The sequence below is a fragment of the Thunnus maccoyii genome, chromosome 6 (genome assembly GCF_910596095.1).
Source record: "Thunnus maccoyii chromosome 6, fThuMac1.1, whole genome shotgun sequence".
Lineage (NCBI taxonomy): Eukaryota > Metazoa > Chordata > Actinopteri > Scombriformes > Scombridae > Thunnus > Thunnus maccoyii.
This window is the reverse complement of record NC_056538.1, coordinates 18,534,747-18,548,295: the sequence shown is the minus strand read 5'-3', so window position 1 is coordinate 18,548,295 and position 13,549 is coordinate 18,534,747. Positions and strand designations below refer to the sequence as shown.

The window sequence follows — 13,549 nt, the reverse complement described above, 5'->3', positions numbered from 1 at the left end:
CTGTACCTCGTTCATTGATTTCTGTGTTATTTAGTTTGAAAATCTTTAAAGTCTGATAAAGTCAAGTGGGTAAGGCTTTCAAGAGACTATTTTGAATGGCTTTGTTTATAAAGTCACATAGGAGACATCAGGATAAATCTATAGTAATTGTATTATTCCATGTACTGTATGTTGCCAGTTACACTTTTTGTCCACCTGCACTTGTATCACAGTTTTGGGGCTGGAAAACGGACCTGTCAGCACCAAGATGGCACAGTTGATGGTGCGTTAATGCAGGTCAAGTCACATAGAATTTGACTATGAATTTTGAAATTTAACTGAGCCTGTAGTCATCCCCAAAAGAGAACGACTTAACACAACATACAGGCGGTCCATGCTATTTTTGTAGAGGTGCACACACAGCCCTGTCTAAAGTCACATAGATTCATATGTTGAGCTTTACAGTATATTTCACTTTCTGCACATAAAAATATAAGTTGAATGTGATTACAGGTAGAATCTGTGCTGCATTAAATTAATGGTGCCACCTACAAATTCTTGTAGAACGCTTGAAGGCCTGCCCTTTCAGATCGGTAAATTTGAGTAGCATGGCAACATGAATGATACAAAATGTGCATTACATCTGTATTTTGTAATCAAACTAATGTGCAACTTTGTATGCCACATCAAGTGTTTGTACCCCGATGGCAATCTGGTTTCAAGAATTTCTGTTTCTTAAAGCAAAACTCCAAACACTTTCTGGATTAAGATTAAGGATTAAGGAAGCAAATCAATTGGATTATTATAGAGAGCTGACAATTCACATCTTGAACAGTCTTTTGCTGTTCTCACGGTATTTGGTGTGTCATAATTGTGTATGCAAACACATTTTAATATCAAACTGAATATATCCTCTTGAATCACTTTTTGCAACAAAAAATTATAAACAGCGCATAAACTTTACAGAAACATATTTTATTTTACTATATGTTACTGCTCAGACATCATAGCCCATGACTCACTGAAAGCACATTGATCAGTAAATGTCTTTCCAATTCAACTTAAAAAGGTCTGGCTTTTGTCAACATTGTTGGAGTGCTGTTAAATCATATTTGGCATGCGTATATTCATATCACCTCCTACACAAAAGCAATTTTGGTCCCATTAGTTCTGCTTTAAAAGAAGTTGTGAGTTAACTGGCCATTGTTGGAGGGCACCCCAACTCCAAACGCTAATAAAGTATTCATCCTTTTAACAATAGAGTAACTAACTAACTAAGTGACCTCTTTAACAGCCTTTAGTCGCAAAATTCCAAAAGTAAGTTGTCGATATTTGCATGTGCATGGATTCACAGAAATACAGATCACCTCCCAATTCGCCCCACATCGATGAACAAAGTTTACAGAGAAAGATATAATCCTTTGATGTATAAATTACAATGCTGCCTGGAGCTGCTGAACTGATAAAAGGAAACACATTTGTCCGTGACTCTTATTTGAACTTTCACAAATGAGCATAATTTTGGTAGACACTGAAAAGTACTCAAGCCAGGGGAAGTGGATCTTGATAATGTCACACTCATCCTGTCAGTGATTCAAGTCAAGTATTCAAAAGTACACAGCAAGCATGCCCACATCATATAAATAATTTCTAAATGTAAATGTTGATGCTTTTCCTCTCCGTCATGCTTGTCACATTCATTTCAAGTACATACAAACAATGATCTACTATGAGAGTATTCAGACTAATAAGATTTTCTCCACATATGTATGAGGAATATTTGTATTCTTATTCAATCACATCAATAAGAATTGAAATTGTCAGTGTGTGTGTGTGTGACCATGGTGAGTATTTGTTTTGCATATGGATTTAAGATGAAATTGCAGCCAAGCAGAAAATCATGTAAAATTAAACATGATGGGATTCTATAAAATGAGAATATGGGAATGATGATTTTGATGATGTTGTGTCCTTGGTGTTCTTCAGATTTAAGCGCTACATCCACAACACACAGATCTCTCACACACCCAGGGCCTGGTTGTCAGGATTACATGATTATTTCTTGCAGTTTCTTATTGAAAGCTCAAGCTTTACATGCTCTTCAGATGAGCAGCTTTCCAATTTAATTCTGCTTCCATCAACTGTTTGTACTTTAATTGAGGCACCGTCATTAATCCCTGAGTCATCATGCCAGTTAAACAACTAACAAGTGCTGTGAATGTATTTTTGGACAAGGTATTAATGAATTCAGAAGGAAATGACAAAACATAAGTTGCTGTCATGCACTGGTGTTTCAAATAGCACTTTATTTATTTGTGTATTTATTTAGATAAAACATAATGTCTTACGTCAGATTATTGCATTGGAGACGAATGGAGTTGCTGTGCACCGACATTCCCAGGGGCCATTATTAAAGAGTAACTTGACAGCAGGCTGAAAAGCAGTGTTTGACTGCCCTCCTGGTTGAAAGTTTCAAGTCTTTTGCACATCTGACAGCATCACTGATGGGTGTGCTCAGAGCATAGACTGTAAAAATAATTACGTCATGGTATCATTACCGAATCAACATTGTCACCGTGATAGCGAACTTGCCCGTGACGGCACCAAACAGCAACCTCTGGGGCTGAAAAATGAAGCCAATGCGGAATTGCCAAAAACAATTCCTTAAATGACCACTTGAGGCTGGTGACAGGTCTGCTAGCTGCTAGTTGGCTTGTTTCAGCCATTCGGCGCGCTTCTTTGCCCATTTTGGATTGGCCGGGAGTTAGTTAGAGTCACACGCTGCCAAGATGGCGACGGCCGGAGTGGCTCACTTTGACTAAAACATATGTGCTTCTTTAATCAAGTTTGTGTTGACATTGTTCAGGAGGCCACAACTTTGCCATCAAATGTCATTCTCCTATGCACCTGTTTTACAGGCGTTCATTGGATTATGCACACTTTTTAGTTCTGAAATTGCTGTAATTTGTCATATTGACATATTCACATTTATAACCCTGGAACATCTGGAGGCCAGTAATTAGGACTGGTATTGTACTTCCATGCAGTATTGTACTTCCGTGCAAATATACATGAAATGAGGTGTTGTGCATGGTGTGAAATCTATGTCAGGAAAAGGCATTTAGTCAGTAAATAGACTTGTGGGCTTTGATGGTCATGCACTTAAAAGCTGCCCGTTCTCTTTTGTTATTCAGAAGGTAAAGATTTCCTTTGGAAATCCATGCAGGAAGCATGACAGGCAGGACTAAACAATCTGAACAGTGGTGAACTCACCGATCAATGCTGATGGCACAGAGATTGAGGATGCTGGCTGTACACATCATCACATCCAGAGTGACAAAGATGTCACAGTGGATCTTGCTGAAGCGCCATTCTCCTACTACCTAGAAAAGAAAAAAATCAACAAATAGCAGTTTACAGCAACAGTCAACACAACAAAGACAGTGCATTTGCCCACACTTCAGCAGAAACTATGTGTTTTCCTTCTGCAACAAAAAGCAATCCTTACAGTCAAGCCTCCATGAATATCTTTAATACTATTTCCACACCAGTAACAGAAAGAGAGAGTGAATAAAGAGCATAACTGAAGCATGGGAGGAAAGAGCGAAAGACATAAAACGGATAAATATAGAACAAAATACATTTTACAGTATACGTAAAATACCTGACATCTTCTCACTGACAACAGGAGGAAATAAACACTATAGATTATTGCAAATCTACCCTCAATGTTAGTGAGGTAATTATCCTATAACATGCACCCAGGTCCTGAGTCCCAAGTGGCTTTCAATCAAAGACATGATAGAAACCTATTTGTATTCATATCTCTGCTGCTTTCTGTTACATGATAAAACTAATATCATCAGTGATGCTCTGACAGGCCTGAGTGCTCCAACGCCACCCAACCCACCTGACACTGCAGGCTACCCGTGTCTTCCCACAGCTCTGAAAAGAGTAAGAAAGATGTGTGTGTTTGGGATGCAACCCCTACCTCTCTGTGGCTGATTAATCTTTATCCCCAGGCTTCGTCTTCATAAAATTAAGAGCCAGTTTAAAGAGACATATGTTATTGCTGATGTCTACAACACTAAAGGTGATTGCAGAATGATCCGACAGCCTAATGAGTGCCCTTCTCCCTGTCGCAACCTCTCCTCTTTCCTCCTCTTTTGCATTTTTCCAACCTTTTGCTCCTGACATTTGTATTCTCTGTGTCTCTACACTATCCTCTGCATTCACTCTGCCTGTCTCTCTCCGTCACTCCTATCACTTCCTCTTCTTGATCTTTCTTTTTCAATCTACAGGTTGCTCCTCTCACCAGCTCCACGGGCCCCACATCATACTTTTTATATCTTCACCATTGCTGTAGCCCATAACAAATGTATCAGGCTCACAAGCATAGCCATGGGAACATGTTTCAAGTGGGGGGTAAAGTAAAATAAAATGTACAAATGTAAAATGTACATCGGTTGTGCATGTTTTCTTACATGATTAGAAAAGAAAAGAAAATACAATTAATTGGCTACTATGGAGACTAACACCATCACACATGAATACGTTTGGGCTCATTGAATCCACAAGAGTCTCAGCTTTCCAGTCATACCCAACTTATGCAATTCTGAGACTGTTTAGGGACCCCAGTATGCAGAAATATTCAAATACACCATTTTAGAATAGGTGAAAATAACACATTTATACTGCATGCAAAAACTGCATATGATTAGCATAAAGTGGGCGTGTTTGTAAAGGGGAGACTTGTTGGTACCCATAGGACCCATTTTCATTCAGATATCTTGAGGTAAGAGGTACCCCTTTGAAAATGGCAATGTCAATTTATCCCTTGCCAAAATTTAGCCTAACTTTCGTTATTTAGCCCCCTTCCTGACAAGCTAGCATGACATTCCTTGATTCCTTAGGTCATCTAGTTTCATATGATACCAGAATCTCCACTCTAGCTTTAAAACTGAGCCGGCACCCCTACTTCCCACGGCCTTGCTCACAAGAGCTAAAAAACCACTACAGGCCCTCATGGCTACAACACAGGTCTAATCACATCAGTGTAGGGCCACACATAGAAGATGTGAAACTGCACCATGTCTCAGGCAATGAAATCAAAACAAAGCTATGCTAAAAGAGAATAACTGTTATGAAATGTTGACTGTGGGAAATACATTATACAATACAATACAATTTCTCAATTTTGTCCTTGCTATTTTGCCCCCAGTCTTCTGACTTAATTTATGGCTTCAGAATGTGCATATGTGCATAGTGTATTATAATTCGGGATGTATCAGCATTCTGACTTAATTTGCAAAGGTAAGGTGTTGGGAAATTGAAAATGCAGTAATGGAGGCTGAGGAACTGAGAAAAAATAGGTACGACAGTGCAATTTCAGACATCACTTAAAATCAAAGTTAAATGAAACCAACACATCCTGCTCTTTCATCTCAAACTTGGCTGTCTTTATGGAATTTATTATAATAATAATAAACAATAACCTTTATTATTGTAGGACCTTTCATAGAAGAAGTGCATACATAAAAGGACACTTTGAAAAGTACTACAAAGACAAACATCTGTTCAAAGAACATAAGATACATTGCTTGCACATATTACATATCACTGGCATAACAAATAATTTTATACTCATTACTCTGGATCACAAAGTTTGGTGGACTTGCTTATTGACAAGAGGGAATACTGTAATTACATCATGACATTCATTTACAAAGCTCTCCCATTAAAGCCTCATCTCCTCTCTCATTTAAATCTTGTAACAACAGAACACACTTCATTAATTACTTAACATTAGATTAGCATTATGGGTAAGCATGTTTCATGCACTATGCACCTTCTCAGCAAAACGAACTGCAAACTGCACTGAAGCTGGATCCTTTCATTTCACTTGAAGATTTTAAAGTTTTACCATCTAATATTTTTTTTATTATTATTATATATAATTATTTAATTTAATTCTCCTTTGTCTATTGCTGTTGTTGTCTGGCTTTAAATGTCTTGGTCTTGTATGCTAGCTGGATGGTTGACTATGACTTTTTCTTGTTCTCAGGTCTTTCTTGAAGAAGATCTTAATGTAGTTTTAATGACATGACATTAATGACATTTTCTAGTCTTGAAAACTCCATCGTCAACCCAATATGAAGCCTTATAAAAGTCAGGGATGAAAAGCTTCATTTTCCCCCCAAAAAGCATTGATGCATTTTTATTCACCTTGATTTTAAACAAACTTTAAACCTGAAGTCAAGCATAATGTGCCCACCATATGTGCTCTAAATCAGTCACACTTGGCAGAAAGCGAAAACTGTGGTAATTAATGCTAATTTAGCATTTAATAATAAAGGGCAAGTTAAATGCCCTGCCCACACTCTGTGACTAAGCTCTCACTGTAGTTCATGCTAATGCATTTTTAACACGAGATTCTCATTCACAGCCACAGTCTGTGACACTAAAATAAAGTAAAAATGTCTGCAGATAGATAAAGAAAAATAGTTAGCATGTATCGGGCGAGTATAGATGTTGTTAAGTCACAACATTGTTACCAAACACTGAACAGATAATGCTAAATGTTGTCATTATCTTAAGAAATGGAAGAGGAAGCATGTTTTGAACAACATGAAATGAATAAACAAATTTAAAGAAGCCTCTCAACCAAAGCTCAGCTGTTGTGAATTCCTAATCTTCATTTTCCCGACTCAAATGTAAATTTAGAGATTATTATAAACTTTTTGATGTGTTTATCTGTATTTGACTGTTAACCTTAATCAGTAGACTCAGGCCATCAGAAAAATCAACATTCCAACTTTTAATTTATTATTTGCAAGGATTTAGAGTATTTGAGTCCAACTAATACTGTCTCAGTTTATCCCACTTCACATTAGCAGGCGGGCTGACAGCCTTAGATGGGTACGACAAAATCAGATGAGCATCTCACTCCAAACACATGCTGGGTAATCCATTTGACTCTGACAAACCTTCAGTGCTTAGGTCTCAGCATATTAATCTGTGGAGAACTTCAAGATTGTTGTTATTAGTCTAGGGATAAAACGATGGTAAGACAGATAAGAATATAAATAGGGTGGAGTACTTCTCTGTGTAAGAAACTGCTCAAATGGGATTGTTCTTGTTGCCTGGCATTGGTCTGTATCACCCTCCATCTCCCCCAAACATGTGTTCAGGAAAACATTGTGAAACTATAATCAATTCTTAAACTATATGAAATATTTATCATGGCAGTCTTGTTATGAGCTACAGAAATTCCTGTGGCTCACATAAATAATTTTGTGACAGAATGTGTGATCTAAATGTATCTAAATATATCCAGCAAATAAGTTAGTGAGCAAAATAGCAACAATCCTATACTGTGGCTCCACCGCCATTGATCCTATATGAACCAACAGACCACACAAATATCCTGTTTCAGAGTTTCTTTACAAATGATCTCAGGGATTATCCAACAGAATACCAAATTGCTTAAAGTTTAATGAGAAATTATTGTTGAGGACACATTTTCAGTCAAAATATTTGTTGAACTACCTAAACTATAACTTAAACCATTTTTCATGCTTGTTCCTGTCCTCATCTTGTAAGAAAGGACTGTGTGACACTGATGGCCTTTTTCCAAATTTAACACAAAAAACAGCAGGAGATTCCAGCAGGAACAAGACAGCAGCTATAAAAGTGTTATTGTAAACTGATGTTTATATGTCCTTAACAAAGTAAGGTTACAGGAAACACAACTGTCAAATATGTCTCCAAAAACAACCCAATATCCCTGAGAATGACATCCATACTGAATGATTCCTTTCAACACAAAGAGACTGGACTTTGTTGCCTTATTATGAAACATAACCACAATCTTTTCCTACCCTTAAAGCGGCTATAATCTGTATTTTTATATTAACAGGGGATCACATGACTACTTACACTGTATGTGAAAGTGGTCACTTATACCTAAACCCACAGACTATCACCAGACTGTGCTGTTCCCCTCAGTCTGGCAGAGCATTTCAGCATCCTTAAGCTTTTTTTTGTTTGTTTTTTTGTACCACAATTTTACTGTTTTGGTTCACTCTCACCGCTCTCATCAGTGTCATTTTCGGTAGCAGCAGTCAGCTGTTTTTTGCGAAGATGCTCTAAAAACCCCTTGTTTGCCTCCTGCTCAGCACCAAACAACTGACAGACTGGTGAGTGTGGTGGAGCATTTCCCTCAGGAGTTGGTGGAGTGCAAAGACAGAGCTAAAAAGACAGTGAATATTGGACTTACATTCACCAGGTGGATAGAAACGTAACTCCAAATGAATTCTAATATTGCTATATGTCTGCTGGATGTGTACATAGACAACTGCTCACTAACAAGTTCACCATGGTGATAATATGTCAATGTTGCCTAATCATAACCATAAATTAATCATAGTTTATATGCCTTAGCCAAAGCAATAATAATTTAGACAAAGTGTAAAAAAACAAAAAAAAACCCCATAGTGTTGGAGGTGAAAAACAATCAAACTGAACATGATCTGGGGTTTTGCACAATCGTCTGATACCGAAGCGATAGGGTTGCTCAGAAAACACACACAGTACTACAACTTTCTTCAGTTTGGTTCCAGTGCTCATCACAGTCCAAATGTGTTGTCCATGAACAAAAACAGTTAGCAACAAACATCTGTGCAATTCAAACCACTTAACATAATCAGAGACTCACTTTTCTGTTATGATATAAACATTAATATTTAATTGAGAATATTATATGTTACAACTTGGAGCTCTGATAGCTGAGAGCTGGTTAAAATTCAACTCCCACTTTTCTAAAATGGTTTGATCTAGGCTCCCTCTGTGTCTACCCAGCTGCCCACATCAACAGAGATAGCAAGTATATAATTCTGATAAAAACAAACACATTATGCTGGTTGTATACCTTATGGACAAACAAACTAAAGTCTGATAATTGTTGCCAGTGATCACAAAAAAAGTCTTTTTTTGTTCATTGGTAACAGCAACAGCATTGGAATAGCAATTTAATACTTGCCAATAGCAAAAGTATTAATATTCCTGTATGATGGCTGAGTGACACATTTCCAATCACCATTGTTCTGTATGTACAAACAAATATACATAGTGACATGGAGAGGCCATGACATCCCTTGGATTTATACACTGTAATCTGATCAGAGTGATAATCATTATGGCTCACTGAGAGACGCAGGAGGATTAGAGTCCCTGTAGTCTTAGATTGCCTTTCTCAACATCAGACAGCGTGACCTAAAGCCTGATGGTCAGAAATAACCCCAGGACCACGTAGATAGACAGAAGAGATGAGCAAAGACGGAGAGATAGAGAGATATTTTTCCAAAAGATAGCCCACATCCTGTTCGTTATTGATTTCTTAGACTAGAGATGATTTTATGCTTGACCTCAGTCTCTGTTCTGTTTTAGGCTGCACTGGTTAGCAGGCGCTTATGTGTCATAACTGCTTTTAAAAAACAGGTCTGCATTATCCCACACAGCCGAGAATGCCAAATGATGTATCCCAGAATTAGGAAGAATTATTCATAAACATCTGACCTCTGACTGAACGGACTGGTCTGACATTTTGATGTTGTCACATAGTGCTGCTACATTAACCACTGCAGGACTGATATTTACAATACTGATGTGAACACATTAACCTTCACCCTTGTTTCACCTTGAGCCTCTGACCTGCTGATAACTGCAGGCAGCTTGCTTGGCTCAAACCCTTTATTCACCATTATTTTACTGGTGCCAGTTTTCGTATAAATACCTGTCATATGTTTAAAATGCTTTCTTATCTTTGACCTCTTAATGCCAAACTGAATTCTGTCTTTTAAGTTGATTATATTCTTTCCTAAAGTGAAGCGTTAATTGCTTTCAGAGCTTACCCTCTTATGTTTTATTAATGGTATGAATCTTCTTATAGCTATTACATTGCAAGTCTGCAAATCCTTATTTCTCATTTATCCCCACTTTTGTTTTCTAATCCTGGTCCAATGACACAAGATAAACAGAGAAAAAGAGGTTGAGAAAGCAATAGGGAGAGCATGTCTGCTGTATAGGGCATGTCAGCTTATTTATGTCTCTTCGAGTATGTACAAAGAGTGTGTGTGTGTGTGTGTGTGTGTGTGTCTGTGTGTGTGTGTGTGTCTGTGTGTGTGTGTGCGCATCTGCTCTCCTACCTCCAAGTAGACGACCCAGGGCATAACCAGTGTGGCTACCAGTAGGTCAGCCACAGCCAGGCTGACGATCAGGTAGTTGGTGGTGGTCTGCAGAGCCTTCTCTCTTGACACAGCCATGCACACTAGCACGTTGCCGAAGACGATAATAAAGATGAGCAGCGTGAGCAGCATGGCATAGTAGTTGTATGGGTGCTTTTGTTCTTGGTCTGTTTCGTTGAAGCCCCATGTTCCATTGTCGTAGAAACTGTCATTATAGGCATACTGGGTAAAGACATCCATTAGCTGTAAGTGACGAAGGCCAAGAACAGGCCCTGCAAAACATGAAGACACACAGAGAGAAAATTGCATTTGGATTTGTACTTGTATTAATGTGAAAGTTTCCATAGAGTTAGTGAAGAAATAAAAATGTAACACTTGGTAATAATCTGTACTCCTGTAATTGCTTAACAGAAACTTAGATATTAATCTCTTTAACCCTGCTGCACCCAGTAATGGATCCATCTTTATTTTAAATTATAATGGAGATCCCAAATGTATGTACAATGATGTAGAAGGCATCAACCATATTTCCATCTGATGAAACTACAACCATAAAAACTATGGTGTCTTGAACTTAGGGGGGAAAGCTAAACTTAATTTAGGGAACTGGTAGAAATTAATTTTGCAGCTGCTTGAGAGTGACCTTGTGTATAAAACTTAAAAACACAAAGTTTGCATTCAGTACAACATATTGTGATATATATAAAGTTAAAAATTCCCTCCAGTTCACAGAATTCTGACTCATGTTTAACAAGTACTCATTAAAAACACTCTTTTGGTATATTGATCATTCTTTTTCTAAAAAAAAATCGCAAAGTTGTCAGTACCCTGCAGAGTTTTCTTGCAAGCAAATACACTAGTTTGTGTTTACATTCAGTGTTTCTACCCAAAATGCATTGTTTGTATCCTTGAAGCTGAACAAACAAAAAAGTGCATTTCCATCCTCATTAACATTGTTGAAATCTTTTGAAACCTGCACTGTCCATGTTTAAATTTTTAGCCGTCTTCTTCTTACCTGCCTGTTCCAAGCAAATTGCTACATTTCTCGGCCCATAAACTCCACCAACTGATGATCGGTGGAATAGTGCGACTTGCATGCCCTCTGCAATTGGCAGGAATGTTTACCACGTCACTCACATGCTTGTGCATTTATTCATGCATCCTTGTTAACATTCTAGTAGAGACACCAACTGACTGAAATATTGCATCATGACGCTACTAATGGTCAAAAACTCCACTGAGTGTGCTTAAAGGATTTGGCTGGAGATTTTCAATATTATACTTGGGAGTAGGATGAGCTCATTGTTGGTTTGGTTCTGCACATGAGGTTGTTGAAAATAATGAGAAAAAAAGGAATGTCAGGTTTGTTAGTGTCAGTATTTGTGAGGAAAATGGAACTGTCTTCCACTGACAGATGGATCACCATGATTTAGGAAACCCTAATTAATGGTATTGTGCTAGAAAAATGCAACACATTTCATTAGAGCAGACTGAATGTGTCTTCTGTTTTTTAATCAAAGAATGAGTATAACCACACATGTGACTTTTAAACAGACTTAGGTTACCAGACAGGAAAGCATGATAATGCATCATTATGCATCATCACTGTGAACACTTTTATAACCTTGTTATAGCCCAGCTGAAACCCCTTGAATTAGTTGGAGTTGGAGTAGACATAGAGGATTTTTAAATTTTAAATTTTAAATTAATTCAGCTTCTCCTGGAAAAACTATGGGATTTTGGCAAGAGGAAGCTATACTAGTCTGTGCACTTTTATATCTGTATACTTTACATAATTTCTCGGTTGGATTACATTGGCATTCACCGTTTATCTAAATCACTTCTCAGTAAATTTGACAATAAACATCCTTCAAATCTCAGATTTACCATGATCATGTTATGAAACCTCTCCACTCCTCTGCAAACTTAATGAAGCTGTACGTCTCATCTTTTTAGAATAACATTAAAAATACACATCTTATTTTACAAAACCCTTAGCAGTGCAGTTCCCTCATACCTGTCTAGATTAATGTTTGTCATTCCCCACTTTCCAGCTCCATTTTCACTCCCTCCCACTCTCACTCACACCATAATTGATTCTACAGCCTTTCAGGCAGCTGCTCCTGCTGACTGGAATTTTCTTCAAATCCCATCTACATCTAACTCATTTTATCTCTGCACTTAATTTCGTTTCCAGAACACAACAATTATTTTCTTACTCTTGAAATGGTTTCTATAGATTGTTTTTGTTTTGTACTATAATTTTAACTTGCTTTAGTTGTAAGGTTATGACTGTTATCTATTGCTGTTACCTGCTGACGGCTGGCAGACATTACTGTAAAATCTGGTTAAATAAATAAATAAGTTAAAGAATGAATGAATAGTATAGAGTAGTAAGAGTTTTCAGATGTATTCTGCGCTAAAATGCATGTGCACATGGAACAGACGTTTTTGCACAAAAAGTGACACAAATTTTTTTTTAATTCTTAATTAACTTTGAGAACATTATCAGTACTAAGTACATTTTATATCTAGAATATCTTCCATGATTACCTTCAGGTGACACACTATTATCAGCACTCTGGCTTTGCCATTCCAAAATTCTAATTTTCTTTGATCCTGTCCTCCCAAGAAAAACGACACTATTGGTTGTAATGTCAGTCGCCAAAAACAACTTATAGTTACATTTGAGTGAAAGACGACATCTAGCGGTCGTAGTAATTATGACCCGGAGAAGTGAAGCAGTTCAGATTACATCTATATACAGTGACAAATTTACATATTCAGAGGTGGCAGGTTGGGTGGTTGGTTAGATCCTATCTTGCAAAAAGTTGACTTAATGGACTTTGCTACAGGAGATTGCTGTTCGCTTCCCGCAAGTGACATGTTTCCAACCACAAGTCAAGACAGTTTTTTGAAATTTTTTTAAAAACTTGTTTGACCCATCCTCCATTATCTTTTAGGTCACAAACATACAACCCTGTCTCCTAGCAATTACATACTAAATTGCAACAGAAAATATGTTTTTTGTAAGAAAATGTAATGATTTCCAGATTATGTTTTCTGTCAACATAATCAGAAATATTGTAAAGGTAATAACTACTCCATTACTAAACTTTTTATGGTTACGTTCAGGTACTGGCAGCACTTAGTTAAAATTCGGGAAAGATGGTCTTGGTTTAATTCAGTAAACAAAGTCAGCAGCGACTTTCAACACAACATATTTATAAACCAAAATCTTTCTCACCTTATCACCTTAACTGAAATGCTTTTGTTGCCTAAACCTAACCACACACAGGACTCAGGATGGGAACCCCTGTCTTCAG

General features: G+C 37.4%; 1 protein-coding gene across 1 annotated transcript in view; it reads right to left on the bottom strand.

The window, feature by feature from the left end:
• The window catches only part of drd2a (dopamine receptor D2a), a 38,570-nt gene that overhangs the window by 6,503 nt on the left and 18,518 nt on the right, over positions 1-13,549 (bottom strand). The window contains exons 2-3 of the mRNA XM_042414483.1: positions 10,185-10,495; positions 3,253-3,362 (exon numbers count right to left, since the gene is read on the bottom strand). Coding sequence (XP_042270417.1) covers positions 3,253-3,362; positions 10,185-10,463 — 389 coding nt within the window. The 5' untranslated portion in view covers positions 10,464-10,495. The remainder of the gene's footprint in view (positions 1-3,252; positions 3,363-10,184; positions 10,496-13,549) is intronic.